Source organism: Bufo bufo, chromosome 2 (assembly GCF_905171765.1).
Source record: "Bufo bufo chromosome 2, aBufBuf1.1, whole genome shotgun sequence".
Lineage (NCBI taxonomy): Eukaryota > Metazoa > Chordata > Amphibia > Anura > Bufonidae > Bufo > Bufo bufo.
In genome coordinates, this window is record NC_053390.1 from 29055936 (window position 1) to 29078590 (window position 22655).

Here is a 22655-nt window from a genome sequence, read left to right on the forward strand (position 1 = left end):
TGTGTCTGTACATGAGATGTCACTGTTCTGGCCACAACTCCCTACACTGGGCTGCTGCTTATTGCTCTCTCCCTGGATTCTTAACCCCTTCAGCAGCACAGACTCAGGGCTGAAGGCTTTACTGAGTAGCTGCAGGCAGTGAGGAGACAAATGGTGGGCACAGGAGCTGGCATTGCACAACAGGTAGGGGGAAGATCCTGTGTGTATCAGCAGTGTCATTGTACAGTTGGGACCTGTAGTCCTACACATACAACATGCTGCTGAGTCTCCCAGCAGGCTGACATGCCACTCAGGGCAGACTTATTCACTCCCTTTGCAGTGCAGGGGGAGGGGAAGAGATTGTTGTTATTGAAGGTAAACAAAGGGCCAGAAGAGAACCAGGGAAATGAGGAAAAATATATTTTTTTTACCTAAAACTTGCTTAGGCTACTTTCACACTTGCGTTAGGGGTTCCGCTTGTGAGATCCGTTTGAGGGCTCTCACCAGTGGCCCCGAACGGATCCGTACAGCCCCAATGCATTCTGAATGGATAAGGGTCCGTTCAGAATGCATCAGTTTGGCTCCGTTCCGCTCAGGAGGCGGACACCCGAACGCAGCTTGCAGCTTTTTTCGTGTCCGCCTGGCCGTGCGGAGCCAGACTTACAATGCAAGTCAATGGGGACGGATCCGTTTGACGTTGACACAATATGGTGCAATTGCAAACGGATCCGTCCCCCATTGACTTTCTATGTAAAGTCAGGAGTCCCTATTAATATACCATCGGATCGGAGTTTTCTCCAATCCGATGGTATATTTTAACTTGAAGCGCCCCCATCACCATAGGAACGCCTCTATGTTAGAATATACCATCGGATTTGAGTTAGATCATGAAACTCAGATCCGACAGTATATTCTAACACAGAGGCGTTCCCATAGTGATAAAACTCGCTCGTGTGAAAGGGGCCTTAGTCTTTAAAGGTGTTGTCCGAGTTATGAAAAAAAAAATAATATATATATATATATATATATATATATATATAGCACTGTAAATCTGATGGGCAGCAATATATAACAGCTAAGGCTACTTTCACACTTGCGTTCAGTGCGGATCCGTCTGGTATCTGCAGATACCAGACGGATCCGCACTGAACGCAAGTGTGAAAGTAGCCTTAGCTGTTATATATTGCTGCCCATCAGATTTACAGTGCTATATATATATATATATATATTTTTTTTTTTTCAAAACTCTGACAACCCCTTTAAAGACTAAGGCCCCTTTCACACGAGCGAGTTTTCCACGAGGGTGCAACGTGTGAGAAATTCGCATAGAATCCGCAAGCAAATGCGGATGCAGTGCGATTTTCATGCGTGGTTGCTAGGAGATGATGTTAGTAAATTGATTAAAGTCAATTTACTGTATTATTTTCCATTATAACATGGTTATAAGGGGAAATAATAGCATTCTTAATATAGAATGCAAAGTAAAATATTGCTTGAGGGGTTAAAAAATATTGCGCAGCCGGCATAGTCTTCTTTCAGGGCCTGCAAATGGACCTTTGACGTAATGACGCTCACCATGTGGTGACGTCAGCGCAGGTCTTGCTTTGATTACGTCATCAAAGGTCCTTTTGCAGGTCCTCAAAGAAGACGATGCCGGCTGCGAGATCAAGTGGATGAGGCGAGTTAATTATTATTTTTTTAACCCCTCAATGGACATTTTACTAAGCATTCTGTATTAAGAATGCTATTATTTTCCCTTATAACCATGTTCTCTACACAACACCGAACTTCAGTTGAAGAAGTTAGGGGTCTGGGTACCACATTCCGTTTTTTATAATGTGCATGCAAAAGCATTGCACCCGCGCAATAAAAACTGAACGCAACGCGATCAAAACTGACTGAAATTGTGTGCGCACTCGCGCGTCTCTCCCGCAATGCATCCGGGACGCCCATTTGAAAGAGGCCTAAGGCAAATTACTTTGACAGGTGTATTTTTTGGGTACATGCTCGGCGCCACGTTTGCACATCGCCCCAATGTACCTGTGTGTACATTTTGTAAATCAACAATTGTCATTGGCTCAGAAGAAGATATGGATATCATGGCGCCTTCTAGCGGTTCCACCGAGAGGCTGGACCTGGAATATATCAGGTATAAGGTCTGTGTGCACTTTTTGGCACACGTTCGACAAAAAACAAGTAACCTTAAATGGCACAAGTGTGAACACCGGGTACCCTTAATGAGCTCTCCGTATTTGGGGCTTCTTTTTATTTTAGCTGTTCTGATGACTTTCATTAAAGGGGTTGTCCGGTATTCCCAGACTGATGACCTATCCTCAGGAATACATGCAGGAATTGTCTTTATAAACTCCCCTTCACTCCTTTCGGTGGGTACTAGTGATACAGCCCAGGACAGTGCTGTACACCGCCCATTGCATCGGGCTCTCCACCTAGCATACTGGTACAAAGCCTGGTATGTCACAGGCCTGGCCCTGCGCGATGTATCGGAGCAAGGAAATGCTACATGCTAACGGACAACCCCTTTAAAGCGGTTCACCAGGACTTATAAAAATAAACTTCATGAAAATGTGTTGTTTTTTTTATATAAATATATTTCCAAATACCTTTCATTAGTTATAATGGCTCATTTTGTCTAGGGAGAAATAAAACAACCGCCATCCTATTAGTACACACAAAGCCTGTCCTAATCACACGGCTAAAGAGCTGCCTCAGCCTCCTCTCTAGTCGTCAGGGGTTATGATCTTGAATACATAATATCAGCTGAGGAGACATGAAGTACAGAGTGGTGAATCCCGATACTGGGACATCATGTGATGACCTCTGACACGTGGTGAATACTGATGCATCATGGGGTGAGCACTGACTCCATGAGGTGACCTCTAGTGGTAAACCCAGGACACATCATGCAGTGACCTTCAGTGGTAGCCCCTGGACACAAACATTGTGTATTGACCTCTAGTGGCAATCTCTGGATAGAGACATCATGTGGTGACCTCAAGTGGTGAACCCTGACACTGAGGCATCTTGTGGTGAACCCTGACACTGAGGCATCATGTGGTGACCTCTAGTGGTGAACCCTGACACTGAGGCATCTTGTGGTGACCTCTAGTGGTGAACCCTGACACTGAGGCATCTTGTGGTGACCTCTAGTGGTGAACCCTGACACTGAGGCATCATGTGGTGACCTCTAGTGGTGAACCCTGCACACTAAAACTGTGTGGTGAACCTTTGGTACTACAATAGAGGAGTTTCTTGCAGTAATTCTACTCCGCCATCATCAGTATTCTGTTCTTCCTGCGCTGTGGACGCCAGGACACTTATCTTCAGCCTCTGATAATCGCAGCAGAATTTCACCTCCTTCTTGCGCTGGATGCATTATAATAAAGTATGTGCCCCCCTTTATAATGAGACAGAAATGACATTAATAATCTCACGTTATTAAATATAGATGTGACCTGTAATATGGATATATACATCTAGTTATAAAGGTGCAAAGCATTCTGGGGGGGGGAAATCGCAGACTCCGCCCACTGCAGAGATTTCCTACAGCAAGGAACATAATAAATAGAAGGTGTCTTCTCAATACCGGTAACTGCAAGTCCTGGAGCCGCCCTCTCATCCGAGGAAAGGTGGGCGACAACCAACATGGCCGCCTCCACAGTCTTCCGAACAGGATATCTCCTCCAGCACAGGAGTGGAGACAAACCTAGGGGAGCACTCATCAGGACTGTAGGAAAGCGGTGTTACTACCAGAGTGGCGGCCATATTGCTCGTCACCCAGATTTCAAAGACCTTTGAGGGCAATTTAAAGTAAAATCCAGCATTTTAAACCCAGATAACGATGTCTGCATATGGGATCAGGTGGAACATCCCCTACACTCCGCCAAGGCGGGCACGATAAATATGACCACCGGTGACCCGTAATAACCAGCTGCACAACACCCTACGTGGAGGAGTCCGCTGATAATGAAGGTCGCCCCTATACTGACAAAGGGGGGAGACAAGAGCCGTGTCCCCCGACGGATAGTGGAGGCATTGGTTGCCATCCGCGGGGGCGTAGTCACTTGGCACATTGGCAGGGATTACCACAGCGCCGTTCCTGCTGCCAGAGCTCGGCCAATTCCTGCACAGAGAACTGCGGGGCAGACAGCATGGCGCGGTCACATGACTTTTCGCACAGCCAGCCGTCGTCCTGGTAACGGCGGGGGCCAATGGCCGACATCCAGATGCCCATGCTGACGTCTTCACCCTGGTAGGTCTTCAGCCGATCGGCGTTGGCAGCGAGCCACTGGACGACGTCGTAAGAGATGACGTAACCGGAGCCGCAGGCGAAGGCGGGATAGGCAGGGCTCATGTACTCCAGCTCCTGCCACTTCCCCGTCCGCTCCACGGCCCAGTTGAGGCGGAAGTTCCCCCACCAGACGTTGGGCCCCTGCAGCCTCTTGTCCTCAAGGACCCGCAGGACGTTGTCCAGGTGGATGAAGCAGTCGTCGTCCGTCTTGAGCAGGAAGCGGAAGGTGGTGGTGGCCTCCAGCCAGCGGTAGAAGAGCAGCAGCTTGCGGGGTACATTGCGGTAAGTGTCCACCACGTCTACGAAGACCATGTCCCCATGGGCGTGGCTCTCCTCCTGCAGCTCCGCCTCTTCCTTCTCCAGAGCAGCGAGGTGTTGGGTGAGGCGCTGGGGGCGGGCATCGATCCGCTGGAGGAGGAGCTCGCCATCATGGACCGTGTACATGAAGCCGCCGGCGATGCCCTCCGCGCCCTGCGAGAAGTCGTAGGGGAGGAGCCCCTCTTCAGCTGCCGTCACCTGCAGCACGCCCCCGCCATCGTTCAGGGTGACCCGATGGACCCCCCACACTGGTAACCCGTAGGCGTCGTGGCTGTCCCAGCGCACTGTGCCATGGAAGCCCTCCGGGAGGATGAACTGCTCCACGGGCTTGTAACACAGTCCGCCCCTGATGGGTGAGCCCGGGCTGAGTGGGGTGAGGCGGGCCACAAACAGCGGCTCCTCATGCTCAGCCTGGAACAGACGGACACTGATATTCCGGGTGAGGCCGGGACACCACGCCCCCAGGCGGGTGATGATGATCGGGTGTAATACCCGGAAGGTGACGCTGAGCTGACGGTGCGGGGAGCGGGCGGGCTCCGGCCCGGTGAACGCCTCGATCTCCCGGTGCAGGACAGGGGAGCTGATATTGAGCAGGCGGCAGGAGTACGGGTCTTCCCGGTCCTCGGGCGGTACGGAGCAGGCCTCAGAGCCCACAATGAAGCGCAGCAGAGGGCGCCGGGCGGGAGGCAGGCTCTGGAGCCACGTACTGCGGAGGGTGTCCCGTAGGGCGCGGTTCTGCCGGGCGGACAGGATGCCGATGACCAGCGGGTGGTGCGGGGAGCGGAGCCACAGCTGCAGGAGGAGGCCGAGCAGGCAGGGACACAGCAACAGGAGCAGCGGGCGGCGCATCAAGGACTGAACGACCGGAGCTCACAGGAAACCGGCGCACAGCAGCGGCGACCAATCACAGCGCGCCTCTTACATTTGCCGGGCCAATCGCTCCTATTGTGCGCTGCAATTGGCTAACTCATCTAGTCACCGGCTCTGTGTGAGGGATGCGAGCCGCTATTGGCTAACCGGCGTACACGTGCGCTACATAGCGTGTTCTGATTGGCTGCCACTCATAATGCCACACAGAGCGGTTAATTTGCTTCAGTTTTGTGGTAACTACTAAGTCGGCGGTTACGTGCGCGGAATTGTTCAGGACGAGGTTCCGCTGTCGCTGCCTAATCACACGGGATATGCCCATGTCCTTACCTGACGTGTGTGAACAGGGCTCATATGAGGCTGTGAGGAAGCTAGCAGTGTTCATACTGCTCCCCCTGGTTCATATCACTCCTCTGCTGATTCATGTGGTACTCATCCGTACAGCAACGTCCACCATTTTTGCCGTATTTCGCTCAGCCGGTACATGTTTGGACTCTTGAGAAGCGCAGGGCGATGTCTGTGTCGGACACCGGATTGACAGCCAACGGCTACACCTGGAGGTCGTCCGCAACCTCCATAGAGTGACATGAAAGGCCTCTTTCACACTTGCGTTGTTGGGATCCGGCATGCATTTCCGTTGCCGGAGGTGCCCGCCGGATCCGGAAAAACGCAAGTGTACTGAAAGCATTTGAAGACGGAACCGTCTTCCAAATGCTTTCAGTGTTACTATGGCACCCAGGACGCTATGAAAGTCCTGGTTGCCATAGTAGTAGTGGGGAGCGGTATACTTACCGTCCGTGCGGCTCCCGGGGCGCTCCAGAATGACGTCAGAGCGCCCCATGCGCATGGATGACGTGTCCATGTGATCACATGATCCATGCGCTTGGGGCGCCCTGACGTCACTCTGGAGCGCCCGGGGAGCAGCACGGACGGTAAGTATACCGCTCCCTGCTACACTTACCATGGCTGCCAGGACTTTAGCGTCCTTGCAGCCATGGTAACCATTCAGAAAAAGCTAAATGTCGGCTCCGGCAATGCACCGAAACAACGTTTAGCTTAAGGCCGGATCCGGATCAATGGCTTCCAATTTGCATTAATTCCGGATCCGGCCTTGCGGCAAGTGTTCCGGATTTTTGGCCGGAGCAAAAAGCGCAGCATGCTGCAGTATTTTCTCCGGCCAAAAAACGCTCCGGTCCGGAACTGAAGACATCCTGATGCATCCTGAACGGATTTCTCTCCATTCAGAATGCATTAGGATAAAACTGATCAGGATTCTTCCGGCATAGAGCCCCGACGACGGAACTCTATGCCGGAAGACAATAACGCAAGTGTGAAAGAGCCCAAAGTCTCAAATTCCAGACCGGGCCATCGATCCCTGCTCCTGACTAGGCGCATTTTCCGTTTTTTTCATAGTTCCCAAAATTGCAGTCTGTATTTAGGTACAAACAGGACTCGCGGGTCCACAACACACCACGGATGTGTGAATGGAGCCTAAATATGGTTCTGCCCTCCAAGCGACCAGGTACACCAACACCGAGATCAAAGACCTTGTAGTTCAGGACCCGTCTTCTTTTATTTCACCCCTTCACTAGGGGTCTCTATAATACGTGATTTCTCTCCTTTGTAACAAAAGACGATGCCTTTAACCTCTTCGTCACCTCTGCCGTAAATGTACAAGTTGGCCCTTTAAAGATGGCGCCTGCTCACACGTGCATCGGGTGCCATAGACAGCAGAGGCCTGTGGCAAATGTATGTGATCAGCCATACATTTTACCCCTCAGATGCCCGTTCCCAGCCGAGATCAGGGAAGCTGTAGTACGCCAATGATGCATGCTCCAATACCTACCCATCACTGGAATATTCCAATACAGGCCAGCAGGGGGAATGCAGTGAATGGGGTGTTCTGTGATGGATAAATACCCATCACAGAACACAATTGGCAGTCTAACAATTGCTGGTTACAGTCACCTAGGGTGATTTAAAAAAAAATTAAACTTTTTAAAAATGCAAAAGTTCAAATCACCCCCGTTTCCCCAAAATAAAAATACAGTGGGGAAAATAAGTATTTGATACATTGTCAATTTTGCAAGTTTTCCCACCTACAAACAATGGAGAGGTCTGTAATTTTTATCGTAGGTACTAGGAATGAGCGAAGCGAACCAGAGTTCAGGAATTTTTTTTTTACAGTATAAATCAATTTCTGAATTTATTGTGCAAAGTCTCACGAGACTTCGCGAAATAATAACTTTGGCTCATCAGAGCCAATACGTTCTAATACTGTACGGGAGCGCTCGCTCAGTACAGTATTGAAACGATGTTTCTTCCGAAGTAGATTCGCTTATCCCTAGTAGGTACACTTCAACTGTAAGAGACAGAATCTAGAAAAACAGAACTTAATATTTGGTACATTTCCTGTAGTTCTTGACCAAGTTTGCACACACTGCAGCAGGGACTTTGTCCCACTCCTCCATAGAGATCTTCTCTAGATCTTTCAGGTTTCGGGGCTGTCGATGGGCTACACTTAGTTTCAGCTCCCTTAAAGATTTTCGATTGGGTTCAGGTCTGGAGACTGGCTAGGCCACTCCAGGACCTTGAAATGCATCTTACGGAGCTACTCCTTAGTTGCCCGGGCTGTGTGCTTCTGGTCATTGTCATGCTGGAAGACCCAGCCACGACCCGTCTTCAATGTTCTTACTAAGTGAAGGAGGTTGTTGGCCAAAATTGTTCCCATCCATCCTCCCTTCAATATGGTGCAGTCACCCTGTCCCTTTTGCAGAAAAGCACCCCCAATGTATGATGTTTTCACCCCCATGCTTCACGGTTGGACAGTGTTCTTGGGGTTGTACTCATCCTTCTTCCTCTAAACACGGCGAGTGGAGTTCATACCAAAAAGTTCTATTTTGGCCTCATCTGACCACATGACCTTCTCTCATGAATTATCTGGATCCTTCAGATGGTCATTGGTGGACTTCAAACAGACCTAGACATGTGCTGGCGTGAGCAGGGGACTTTGCGTGCCCTGCTGAATTTTAATCCATAACAGCGTAGTGTGTTACTAACAATAATCTTTGAGACTGTGGTCCCAGCTCTCTTCAGGTCATTAACCAGGTCCTCCCGTGTAGTTGTGGGCTGATTCCTGACCTTTCTCAGAATCATCCTTACCCCACGAGGCAAGATCTTGCATGGAGCCCCAGACCAACGAAGATTGACAGTCATCTTGTGTTTCTTCCATTTTCTGATATAATTGCAACACCAGTTGCCTTCTTACCAAGCTGCTTGCCTATTGTCCTGTAGCCCATCCCAGCCTTGTGCAGGTCTAAAATTTTGTCCCTGGTGTCTTTAGGCTCTTTGGTCTTGGCCATGGTGGAGAGGTTGGAGTGTGATTGATTGAGTCTGTGGACAGGTGTCTTTTATACAGGTAACGAGTTTAAACAGGTGCAATTATTACAGGTAATGAGTGCAGAGTAGGAGCGCTTCTTAACCCCTTAAGGACACATGACGTATCGGTACGGCATGTTTCCCGAGTCCTTAAGGACACATGACATACCGGTACGTCATGTGTTGTTCCGATCACTGCCGCCCGGCCGGCGGTGATCGGAACAAGGTGCCTGCTCAAATCATTGAGCAGGCACCTAGGCTAAATGCACGGGGGGGGGGGGGTCCAGTGACCCCCCCCCCCCCCCATGTCGGCGATCGCAACAAACCGCAGGTCAATTCAGACCTGCGGTTTGATGCGCTTTTTGCAGTTTCTGATCCTCGCGGTCCCTGACCGCGGGTATCAGAAACTTTATAATGCCCAAAATATATATATTTCACCTCCCCCTGCACCCCTGAATGATTTTAGCCCGGTGGGAGGTGCAGGGGGAGGCGGGCGGTGCGCCCGCCTCCCCTTGAATAATCGTTGGTGGCTAGTGCGTATACCAGGGTGCCAGCACATTGCTGGCACCCTGGTATAAACAGCTGACATTGGTGATGCAATGTCAGCCGTTTAACCCTTTCCATACAGCGGTCCGTACGGACCGCTGTATGGAAAAGGTTAACAGCGCAGGGAGCTCTCTCCCATCGGGGGGCTGCTGTGCCTTTGCAGCCCCCCGATGGAGAGGGAGAGAGCCTCCCGACAGACCCGTCCTTACCCTTCCCCGTCTGCGAAGTTGTGGCAGACGGGGAAGGTTCCCATGGCAACAGAATGCTTTCTCAGGCATCCTGCTGTCCATGGTGCTGAACAGATCTGTGCTAAAGGCAGAGATCTGTTCAGACAAAGTGTAAGTAAAATGCAGTGCAGTAACCTATATAGTGTACTGTACTGTATTATACAGACATCAGACCCACTGGATCTTCAAGAACCAAGTGGGTCTGGGTCAGAAAAAAAAGTAAAAATCAAAAAACACATTTATCACTGATTAAAAATTAAAAAAATAAAATTCCCTACACATGTTTGGTATCGCCGCGTCCGTAACGACCTGATCTATAAAACGGTTATGTTACTTTACCCGAACGGTGAACGCCATAAAAATAAAAAACTATGATAAAATTGAAATTTTGCCCACCTTACTTCCCAAAAAAAGGTAATAAAAGTGATCAAAAAAGTCGCATGTACGCCAAAATTGTAACAATCAAACCGTCATCTCATTCCGCAAAAATCATACCCTACCCAAGATAATCGCCCAAAAACTGAAAAAACTATGGCTCTTAGACTATGGAAACACTAAAACATGATTTTTTTTTGTTTCAAAAATGAAATCATTGTGTAAAACTTACATAAATAAAAAAAAAGTATACATATTAGGTATCGCCGCGTCCGTATCGACCGGCTCTATAAAAATATCACATGACCTAACCCCTCAGGTGACCACCGTAAATTTTTTTAAAAAAAAGCTATTTTTTGTCATCTTACGTCACAAAAAGTGTAATAGCAAGCGATCAAAAAGTCATATGCACCCCAAAATAGAGCCAATCAAACCGTCATCTCATCCCGCAAAAAATGAGACCCTACTTAAGATAATCGCCCAAAAACTGAAAAAACTATGGCTCTTAGACTATAGAGACACAAAAACTTTTTTTGGTTTTAAAAATGAAATCATTGTGTAAAACTTACATAAATAAAAAAAATTGTATACATATTAGATATCGCCGCGTCCGTGACAACCTGCTCTATAAAATTACCACATGATTTAACCTGTCAGATGAATGTTGTAAATAACAAAAAAAAAACTGTGCCAAAAAAGCTATTTCTTGTTACCTTGCTGCACAAAAAGTGTAATATAGAGCAACCAAAAATCATATGTACCCTAAACTAGTACCAACAAAACTGCCACCCTATCCCGTAGTTTCTAAAATGGGGTCACTTTTGGAGTTTCTACTCTAGAGGTGCATCAGGGGGGCTTCAAATGGGACATGGTGTCAAAAAAAACAGTCCAGCAAAATCTGCCTTCCAAAAACCGTATGGCATTCCTTTCCTTCTGCGCCCTGCCGTGTGACCGTACAGCGGTTTACGACCACATATGGGGTGTTTCTGTAAACTACAGAATTAGGGCCATAAATAATGAGTTTTGTTTGGCTGTTAACCCTTGCTTTGTAACTGGAAAAAAAATATTAAAATGGAAAATCTGCCAAAAAAGTGAAATTTGGAAATTGTATCTCTATTTTCCATTAAATCTTGTGCAACACCTAAAGGGTTAACAAAGTTTGTAAAATCAGTTTTGAATACCTTGAGGGGTGTAGTTTCTTAGATGGGGTCACTTTTATGGAGTTTCTACTCTAGGGGTGCATCAGGGGGGCTTCAAATGGGACGTGGTGTAAATAAACCAGTCCAGCAAAATCTGCCTTCCAAAAACAAAACAGCGCACCTTTCACTCTACGCCCCGCTGTGTGGCCGTACAGTAGTTTACGGCCACATATGGGGTGTTTCTGTAAACGACAGAGTCAGGGCAATAAAGATACAGTCTTGTTTGGCTGTTAACCCTTGCTTTGTTAGTGGAAAAAATGGGTTAAAATGGAAAATTAGGCAAAAAAATGAAATCCACTAATTTCATCCCCATTTGCCAATAACTCTTGTGCAACACCTAAAGGGTTAACGAAGTTTGTAAAATCAGTTTTGAATACCTTGAGGGGTGTGGTTTATAGAATGGGGTCATTTTTGGGTGGTTTCTATTATGTAAGCCTTGCAAAGTGACTTCAGACCTGTAGTGGTCCCTAAAAATTGGATTTCTGAAAAATTTCAAGATTTGCTTCTAAACTTCTAAGCCTTGTAACATCCCCAAAAAATAAAATATCATTCCCAAAATAATTCAAACATGAAGTAGACATATGGGGAATGTAAAGTCATCACAATTTTTGGGGGTATTACTATGTATTACATAAGTAGAGAAACTGAAACTTTGAAAAATGCAAATTTTTCGCAATTTTTGGTAAATTATGTATTTTTTTTATGCAGAAAAATATTTTTTTTTTACTTCATTTTACCAGTGTCATGAAGAACAATATGTGACGAAAAAACAATCTCAGAATGGCCTGGATAAGTCAAAGTGTTTTAAAGTTATCAGCACTTAAAGTGACACTGGTCAGAATTTGCAAAAAATGGCCTGGTCCTTAAGGTGAAATAAGGCTGTGTCCTTAAGGGGTTAAAGAAAAAGTAACAGGTCTCTGAGAGCAAGAATTCTTGCTGGTTGGTAGGTGATCAAATATTTATTTCATGCAATAAAATGCAAATAAATGTTTTAAAAGTCATGCAATGGAATTTTCTGGGTTTTTCTTAGATTCTGTCTCTCACAGTTGAAGTGTACCTATGATAAAAATTACAGACCTCTCCATTCTTTGTAGGTGGGAAAATTTGCAAAATTGCCAGTGTATCAAATACTTATTTTCCCCACTGTAAATGAACAATAAAAAAAAAACTAACTAGAGGCATTGCTGCATCCAAAAATGCCCATACTATTAAAATATAACAATATTTATCCCATTGAATGACCTGTAACGGAAACTAAATTCAAAATGGCTAATTTGCCTATTTTAGTCATTTCACGTTCCCCAAAAAATTGAATAAAAATTCACATACTTCAAAAAGTTATCACTGAAAAGTACAGATCACCCCACAAAAAATGAGCACTCATACAGCTCCATACACATAATTACAAAAAAATTATAGGGGTCAGAATGTGGCGATTAGGAATGAGCGAATCGACTTCGGATGAAACAGCCAAAGTCGATTTGCATAAAACTTTGTTCCAATATCTAATTAATTTGTACTGTAAAAAAACATTTCCCGAACTCGGGTTCGGTTCCAAGGTACTATTTGGAACCGAGCCCGAGTTCGGGAAATGTTTTTTTACAGTACAAGTTAATTTATGAAGTTATTACCTGAAGTCTCGCGAGCAATAACTTCCGCTCATCGGAGCAAATATGTTCTAATAATGTACGGAGCTTCTGCTACGCACAGTATTTGACGAAGTTTTTTGTGAATCGACTTCGGATGTTTCATCTAGAGATGAGCGAATTTTTCAAAAATTCGATTCGCCAAACTGTTTGGGAAAAATTTGGTTCGATCCAAATTTGTTCGCGGCGAATTTCGTAAAAAAAAAGGCTATTTCCTGGATGCAGAGAGCCTTTATAGTGGTGTTGAACACTGTGCCTTGCAGTAACACGCATAGGGAATCTGCTTTGTTAGTGAAATAATACTGTGAGTCCGTATGACATGCAGATGACAGGAATCGCTCTTAGAATCACTGCACACTTCACTTATTTGGGCAGTCACGGGGCCAAAACTAACCAAATAACTCAAGTGTGAACTCAGCCTTACAGGTCGATGTTGGAGCCAAGAAGAAGTGCACTTCTTTTACACCGTCCTCAGCTGATTCCACATAGATGTCTACAGAATCTGTTCTATTAAACCTTTATACAAGTAGAGCCCCCTGACAGAGTGGAGAGGGTGTCAGCAGTAAGTTTGTGTTGACGTCACTGATTATTTTGCCCTTCCTCTGATCCGTCAGAACAATAACCCCTAAAAAAAAGGATCCTGTCTGTTGAGCTTCCGCCTTCACTTGGTCAGCATTTGGTCAGTAATCCATCAGTATTGCTAATGCAAAAAAAAAAAACAGCAGTGGATCCAAAACAGAGATGACATGTGAATGGAATATTTGTGTCACGGCTCAGCGGATGTGAACCCACTGTGCTACTGACTGGCTGTACCCTGGAGGGGCGTGACTAAGCAACTACCTCGTCTTCGCTAGAGCCTCTGATGGTGAGGATAGACTTGGGCCGTTAGGGTAGTTGCCAGGTGCCACTCCAGAGCAGTCCCATAGTCAGTAGCAGCTGGTCCAGGCGGACCAGAAGATACCTGAGATAGGTACCAGTAGTACAGGTGTGGTAGACAGGTATGATCATTACCAGGAGCAACAAAGCAGGAACTGAAGGATAAGGCAGAGGTGTAGTCAGACAGGCAGAAGGTAAGGGCAGGTGGAACAGGTACAAGTCAGGCAATCCGGGTCGACAACGGGAGAGCCAAAGCAAACATGCAGGGATCAGACGATAAGCGGAGTCCAGGGACAAAGTATAGGTCAGGAACACAAGTGGTTATCAAGCTCTTTAGCAACAGACTAAGACCTTTACACTCAGGCATCTGGGAAAAGGGCTGAGCCAAGTATGTGTAGGAGAGCCAGGGTTGGTCAACGAGGTCATCTGACCCAGCCCAGGGAGTGATGCGTACCACCCTTAGAGCAGTGAAGCATGAAACCAGCCGAACTCATGCTGTGTCCAGGGCTGAATGGAAGCTGTGGAATGGAATCCTCAGAAGCAACAATACTCACACAGAGTGTCCCGGACTGCAGCGGTTACTTGGAAGCACTGATCACCGAAGAGCACGCCGCCTGGGACCGCGGCGGTAAGCAGGGGAACAGCATCGCACAGCAGTCGCTGTTACAATCTGCATGTCTTCTGTGTTTTGTACCCACTCCTGCTTTTGGCTACCAAATCACAAGCAAATTTTTTGTATTTTTTTTTTAATGGGGGACAAAAAAAAAAGTTTATTTCACAAACAGGACATTAACACACATAAAATACAACACAGAAGGTGCAAAACCACAAGATTTAAAAGACAAACTGAAAAAAAAAAGTGCTTCATCAACAAGAATGGATTGACGGCCAGTGTCGGGGTGACCACGATGGTGATGCATATTGATCATGAAATGTATGGGGTTATGGCTGATAACTGGAGGACATTCCAGCAAACAAGCCGACTCCAGCTCATTCCTACAGTGCAGGCTACACAATCACAGCTGGTAGAGAACTGGTCGGTACAGGCAACACCCGAAAATCTTCATAAATAAGCCTTAGTATGTGCAGGTCTCATAGCTGCTGTAACAGAACGGTAAGAAGCGGTATAACATGTAGTAAACAGTGCAGGGATCATGTCTAAGACATGTAAGACGTCCAGGGGGTCCTTGTGGACAAGGTGCGAGATGAGGGTCATCCATGTGTTCAATACTGGATATTATTGATGACCAGCTCCGTGATGAATCCCAGCACTCGGATTAGGTAGTCCTTAATGACGAACTTCACTTTTCCTTCACAATGCGCTGATGCCACAGATGCCGTCACCTTGACGATCTGGGTTGCTGATAAGTGGATTCTAAAGTGTCTGAAGAAATGCGAGTAAAGACATTGGAATAAATTATCCACTTCCTCCAACGTGACTTTGTCCTTTGATTTATGAATATCATTTCATAAAGTCTTGAAGTCCTCTGCGTGGATGGCATAAGAAATGTCCATGCGAGGTTCGACGGGCACAGAGAAAACAAGCTCTGTGGCCGACAGACTGATCCAGACACGTCATACCCGGTTCACACCGCTGCTAGCCACATAAGGTCCTGAGAACTGATCACCAGCTTACCAAAACAACAGTCAAAGTTTCTTTGGAACCACGTCCCTATGATAGCCATGAGTGCCTTGGTTATACAGGAAAAGCGGGAGGCAAGTAAATGTCTTTGGTAACACCTTCAATAGATCGTCCTCTGTGTACGTCCTGCAGAACCAACCTGTCCATACAATCCGGTCCTCTGTGCTTGCCTTGGTGAGTGGAGGCTTGGATGAAATCTGTATGAGCATAGCCAGTGGATCTCTGTCCTTTCCTTTGAGTCCAGGTGAACATAAAATATGGCTTTTAGGTTCAGCTTTGAGCCCACTTCAATGGCAAGACCCTTCTGCTTCTCGGCAGCTGTGTGGGCAGACAGGTGCTTGGAATACTCTTTTAGTCTGGTGTATGAGAAATTATACATCGGTGTCACACTGTACAGAGTCCATTGTTTTTGAAGGAGCAAAGCAGCCTGTGCTGGATCAAGAGTTTCCTCCAAGGGGGTGCACTGCATGATTTTGGTTTTAGACAAGCTTCGCAATGCAGACCGTCGACGTGCAGAGGTCAAGCTTCCGGGAGGATACCTTGGGCTGTGAAAATGACTGCTCCTTTTGTGAACACCCCATCGGTAGGTGTTTGCGATAAATTATGTTCCCATTCACTGACTGTTAACAGAGATCTTGACAGAAAAATGCATCAAACTCTGCTGCCATCCTTCTAGGCGCCACGTCTCCAGTTCCCTTACCAGCCAGATTTATCAACATCTGTTCCAGGACATGAAGCAGTGGAATGACATTGTTCAACCCGTAGTCCTGGCGACTGACAAATAACGTGGCATCCTCAAAGGGCCTGAGCAAACGGCAGGTGTCACGCATGAGCTGCCACTGGCTGACATCGAAGTTACACAGGCGACTACTCCTGTCCGCTTGGATCATCAAGAAATCGTTGATGGCCTTTCTCCGTTCGTATAGTCGGTCCAACATATGGAGGGTGGAAATGTTGCATATCAGCCTATGTTGGGGGATGCCGTTCTGCTGCTGCAGCTCAAGGAGGGTGTGCTTTGCGGTGTACGAGTGGCTGAAGTGCATGCAAGTTTGCTATTTTTAGGATGTCTTGCAGATGGGTGGAAGACTTCAGGAACCGCTTGACAACCAGATTAAACACGTGGGCGATGCAGGGCGCATGGCTCCGCCCTTCTTGACGCAGCGCCGACACCATGTTCTTCCCGTTGTCGGTCACCAAGGTTCCGATTTTCAGTTGTTGCGGAGAAAGCCAGGATTTGATTTCTTGATGAAGGACACGGAGCAGTTCCTCCCCTGTGTGACTCCGTTCGCCCAGGAAAACCAGGGGCAGAACAGCGTGAGAGTGATGAGAGGGGTTGCACATGGCTTGCATACATTACATGCCTCAAACATAATTCTTGGATCTCTACATAAAAATAATGCATTTGGTGTAAATCGCGCGAGGGGCATAGTTGGAGACATTGACTTCACAAGAGATACAGACCAGCTAAGTTTGCTTTCAAATTAAAAATGTCACCACTGCGTAATTCGGCCCATACAGCAAAAGGAGGTGTACAGTCGTGGCCAAAGGTTTTGAGAATTGCATAAATATTGGAAATTGGAAAAGTTGCTGCTTAAGTTTTTATAATAGCAATTTGCATATACTCCAGAATGTTATGAAGAGTGATCAGATGAATTGCATAGTCCTTCTTTGCCATGAAAATCAACTTAATCCCCAAAAAACCTTTCCACTGCATTTCATTGCTGTCTGTAATGACCGGCATCACGCACAGGGAGGGAAAAGGGAAAGCCCTGCCCAAGGGAGAGGGAAAGGTGGTGACCCCTGACTCACCTTGCGGCTGGCACCTGACTGCCCTGACGTCCCTAGACGGGTTCCTCACCCGTGCGGCGATCACGTGCCTAAACCCTGGCTTTCCCTAAAATGAGCCCTAGATAGTGAACGGGTGGGATCGCTAGTCCGCACCACTGACACAAAGAGGGAAACACCAGGGAGAGGACAGACAATACAGACAAACACATACACCCAGGTGGGCGACCACAGCAGACCACAAAGGTCCAACAGGGACCGACAACCAGAGAACGCAGCAACACAGCTCCAGAGGGTCAGTATAGAAGTCCAGGCAGGAAGCTCTATATCTGGCAACCAGAGAAGTGTGAGAGGGGAATATAAGGAGGTTGGGAGTGCTGGACAAGGAACAGCTGAGGAGAAGGAGCTACGGATCCCTGAGTGAGCCAAAAAGGGTTGCAAAGCAAACCCAGAAAGCTACCATAAGGAAACAGCCCTATCTTACATAGAGCGCGCAGCCAACCGCTGCGACTTCCTGACCCCGGGTATAACGGAGTCAGGCGTGGTTCTTGACACCCTCGTGACAGTACCCCCCTCTCTACGAGGGGCCTCCGGACACTCAGGACCAGGTCTCTCAGGATGAGAGGCATGAAAAGCCCGAACTAGCCTGTTGGCGTTTACCTCAAACACAGGAACCCACATTCTTTCCTCGGGACCGTAACCTCTCCAATGCACCAGATATTGAAGAGAGCGGCGGACCCGACGAGAATTAACAATTTTGGATATCTGAAACTCTAGATTACCATCCACAACAACAGGAGGGGGTGGCAGCGGTGACGGTTCTAGAGGTGGAACATATTTTTTGAGTAACGACTTATGAAAGACGTTATGGATTTTAAAAGTCTGAGGTAGCTCCAGGCGAAAAGCCATGGGGTTGATGATGGCTACAATTTTGTAAGGGCCAATGAACTAGGACCCAGTTTCCAAGAGGGAACCTTTAATTTAATATTCCTAGTAGACAACCACACATAGTCATTCACTCCTAGGTCCGGACCTGGAGACCGTCTCTTATCAGCCATGCATTTGTATTTACCTCCCATATTTTTCAAGTTAGCTTGCACCTTCTGCCATACCGATGAAAGAGATGACGAAAACCGTTCCTCTTCGGGAACTCCAGAAGACCCCCCCCCTCTTTGAAAGTACAGAATTGGGGATGAAAACCCTATGCACCAAGAAATGGTGACTTGCCAGTGGATTCCTGACGACGATTATTTATGGCAAACTCAGCTAATGGTAAATATGATGACCACAACTCTTGGTTTTCAGACACAAAACATCTTAGATATGTCTCCAGGTTTTGGTTGGTACGCTCAGTCTGTCCATTCGACTGAGGATGGAAAGCTGAGGAAAAGGACAAGTGTACCCCCAAACGGGAACAAAAAGCTTTCCAAAATTTGGAAATAAACTGGGTACCCCGATCCGAAACAACATCGGAAGGGACCCCGTGAAGCTTCACGATTTCACTGATGAATACCTGAGCAAGAGTCTTAGCATTAGGTAGTGCGGGTAACGCAATGAAGTGTACCATTTTGCTAAACCTGTCCACTACTACCAAAATAACTGTTTTACCCACAGACAAAGGTAAGTCAGTGATAAAATCCATTGACAGATGTGTCCATGGTCTATTGGGAATGACGAGTGGTAATAGAGACCCTGCAGGACGTGTATGCGAAACTTTTGCGCACGCACAGGTAGAACAAGAAGACACAAAATCCAATACATCCTGACGCAACCTTGGCCACCAAAAACGACGAGACAATAGCTCCAAGGTTGCTTTACTACCCGGGTGCCCAGCAAGTGCCGAATTATGATGTTCCTTTAATAATTCGAAACGCAGGTTCAACGGTACAAACAATTTCTCTGAGGGGCAAGAGACCGGGGCGTCCCCCTGCGCCTCTAACACCTTCCCCTCCAAAACAGAGTGTACCGCAGAAACAACCACTCCTCTTTGAAGAATGGGTACCGGATCACTCACATTACCCCCTCCAGGGAAACAACGAGATAGTGCATCAGCCTTGGTATTCTTTGCCCCAGGACGATAGGTAATAACAAAGTTAAACCTGGTAAAAAATAGCGACCACCTAGCTTGTCTAGGGGTGAGACGCTTAGCTGATTCGAGGTACAGAAGATTTTTGTGGTCCGTAATCACAGTGACGGGGTGGACTGCCCCCTCTAAAAAGTGATGCCATTCTTCAAACGCTAGTTTAATAGCTAATAGTTCCCTATTGCCAATATCGTAGTTCTTTTCTGCTGCAGATAGTTTTTTAGAAAAGAAAGCACAAGGACGCCATTTGCCAGGAGACGGACCCTGAGACAGCACAGCACCCACTCCCACCTCTGATGCATCGACTTCAACAATAAAAGGCTGAGAGACATCAGGTTGGACTAGTACAAGTGCCGAGGTAAACCTCTCTTTTAGAGAGGAAAAAGCAACTTTAGCGGCGTCAGACCATTTAGAAAAATCAGTCCCCTTCCTAGTCATGTCAGTAAGGGGTTTTACAATAACTGAATAATTTTTAATGAATTTCCTATAGAAATTCGCGAAGCTCAAGAACCGTTGCAGTGCTTTGAGGTTCTCAGGAAGATCCCAATCTAAAATTGCCTGGACCTTCCTAGGATCCATACGGAAACCTGAAGCAGATAAAAAATAACCTAGGAATTGTATCTCCTGAACGGCGAAGACACATTTTTCAATTTTAGCATATAATTTATTCGTCCGTAGGACCTGCAGTACTTGTCTGACATGCACCTCATGTGTTCTCAGATCAGACGAATAAATTAAAATATCATCTAGGTATATTACCACAAACCTGCCGATTAGATAACTAAAAATGTCATTAACGAAATGTTGAAAGACGGCAGGAGCATTGGTCAGACCGAAAGGCATAACTAGATTTTCATAATGCCCCTCAGGGGTGTTAAAAGCTGTCTTCCACTCATCCCCCTCCTTGATACGAATCAGATTGTAGGCCCCCCTAAGATCAAGTTTGGAGAACCACCTAGCACCCGCAATCTGGTTAAACAGGTCAGGAATGAGAGGAAGAGGGTATGGGTCTCGGATGGTTATCCGATTTAATTCGCGAAAATGTAGGCAAGGACGCAGGCCCCCATCTTTCTTTTTAACGAAGAGAAAACCCTGCAGCCACGGGTGAAGAAGAGGGTCTGATGTGTCCCTTAGCCAAGCTCTCGGAGATATAATCTTTCATGGCTTGTCTCTCTGGACCCGAAAGATTATATAACCTGGTCTTGGGTAATTTTGCGCCGGGAATAAGGTTAACCGGGCAATCATAAGGACGGTGAGGTGGTAACTTCTGACAACCCTTTTCAGAAAAAACGTCCTCAAAATCCGAAATAAATGTAGGTAGTTATGGAGGCGACTAAGCAATTGCTATTTAAGCAATTTTCTCTGCAATGCTCACTCCACTCCGATATCTCCCTGGCCTGCCAATCCACCACTGGATTGTGCGCTACCAACCAGGGAAGGCCCAGCACTACCGGAGTGGGAAGCCCCTCCAGAACATAACCTGAAAGCATCTCGTTATGGTGGTCCCCTACCCGAAGGTGTAAATTATGAACAATGTGGGTGAGGTTTCTCTGAGACAGAGGAGCAGAATCAATAGCAAATATGGGAATAGGTCTCTGTAGCGTACAGAGAGATGGGCATCTATAGTGCGGGCAAAATGGGCATCTATCAAATTTACCCCTGCTCCACTGTCTAGAAAGAAAGAAATAGTCTCCGTCTTAACACCAAAAACAATAACCGCTGGCAACACAAATTGCGATGTACGTATGGAGGAAACATATACCCCCCGGCTGACATCCTCCACACAGCCTGGGGTTAGTAGTTTCCGACGGTCTTTTGTTTCTGAGGAAAGAAGGACAGACATTAATGAAATGACCCCTCTCCCCACAAAAAAAACAAACCCCACGCCTAGGGCGAGCCTCAGGAGGACGGACCTGACGAGTAGTTCCTCCTAGCTGCATAGGCTCGTCTAAGTCCGTATAGACTAACTGCTGCTTGGTAGGGGTTACCAATTGCTCCGGTTTTTTCAACCTGTCCCTAAGGCGTCTATCTATTCGGATAGAAAGGGACATAACCGCATCAAGGGAAAAGGGGGTCTCATATAATGCAAGCGCATCCTTAACCCTTTCGGATAACCCAGAGCAGAACTGACTCCTGAGAGCCGTGTTGTTCCATTGGGTATCCGTAGCCCACCTACGGAAGTCAGAGCAATACTCCTCTACCGGCCGCTCCCCTTGTAGGAGTCTCCGTAATTTTGATTCAGCCAGTGCGACTCGGTCAGGGTCGTCATATATGAGACCCAAGGCCCCGAAAAACTCATCCACTGACCGAAGAGCCTGGGAATCAGTGGGTAAAGAGAACGCCCAGGACTGCGGTTCCCCCTGCAGCAGGGAAATAACAACCCCCACCCGCTGTTCTTCATTACCAGAGGAGTAAGGGCGCAGTTTAAAATATAATTTACAGGCCTCACGGAATGTCAAAAACTTGTCCCTTCCCCCAGAAAATCTGTCAGGGAGAGGGACCTTGGGTTCCGCAACAACCTGGTTACCAGTAGCAACCGCTGGGCTTGCGGTCAGTTGTAATTGCTGCTGTTGCTGGAGGACCGACGCCTTCAATCCTGCCACCTCCAAAGACAGGCCATGAAATTGTTTGGACAGAGCAGCAATTGGATCCATACTGGATTCTAAGTAGGTAAAAAAAAAATTTTTTTTTTACCTACACAAAATAAGGGCCAGATATAATGTAATGACCGGCGTCACGCACAGGGAGGGAAAAGGGAAAGCCCTGCCCAAGGGAGAGGGAAGGGTGGTGACCCCTGACTCACCTTGCGGCTGGCACCTGACTGCCCTGACGTCCCTAGACGGGTTCCTCACCCGTGCGGCGATCACGTGCCTAAACCCTGGCTTTCCCTAAAATGAGCCCTAGATAGTGAACGGGCCGGTGGGATCGCTAGTCCGCACCACTGACACTAAGAGGGAAACACCAGGGAGAGGACAGACAATACAGACAAACACATACACCCAGGTGGGCGTCCACAGCAGACCACAAAGGTCCAACAGGGATCCGGAGGGTAACGTTCTGGACCAACAACCAGAGAACGCAGCAACACAGCTCCAGAGGGTCAGTATAGAAGTCCAGGCAGGAAGCTCTATATCTGGCAACCAGAGAAGTGTGAGAGGGGAATATAAGGAGGTTGGGAGTGCTGGACAAGGAACAGCTGAGGAGAAGGAGCTACGGATCCCTGAGTGAGCCAAAAAGGGTTGCAAAGCGCTCAGCCAACCGCTGCGACTTCCTGACCCCGGGTATAACGGAGTCAGGCGTGGTTCTTGACACCCTCGTGACACTGTCATTAAAGGACCTGCTGAGAGCTTTTCAGTAATCGTCTTGTTAACTCAGGTGAGAATGTTGACGAACACAAGGCTGGAGATCATTATGTCAGGCTGATT

General features: G+C 47.2%; 2 protein-coding genes across 2 annotated transcripts in view; both read right to left on the reverse strand.

Annotated features, from left to right (window-relative positions):
• The window catches only part of LOC120990673 (zinc finger protein 585A-like), a 1368789-nt gene that overhangs the window by 1279903 nt on the left and 66231 nt on the right, over positions 1–22655 (reverse strand). The gene's annotated exons all lie outside the window — the stretch shown is intronic.
• B3GALNT2 (beta-1,3-N-acetylgalactosaminyltransferase 2) lies at positions 2612–5508 on the reverse strand. Its single transcript, XM_040420093.1, has 2 exons — positions 3060–5508; positions 2612–2990 (listed from the first exon to the last, which is right to left on the reverse strand). Exon 1 carries the CDS (start codon positions 5453–5455, stop codon positions 4058–4060), a length of 1398 nt encoding a protein of 465 aa, XP_040276027.1. The 5' UTR covers positions 5456–5508; the 3' UTR covers positions 2612–2990; positions 3060–4057.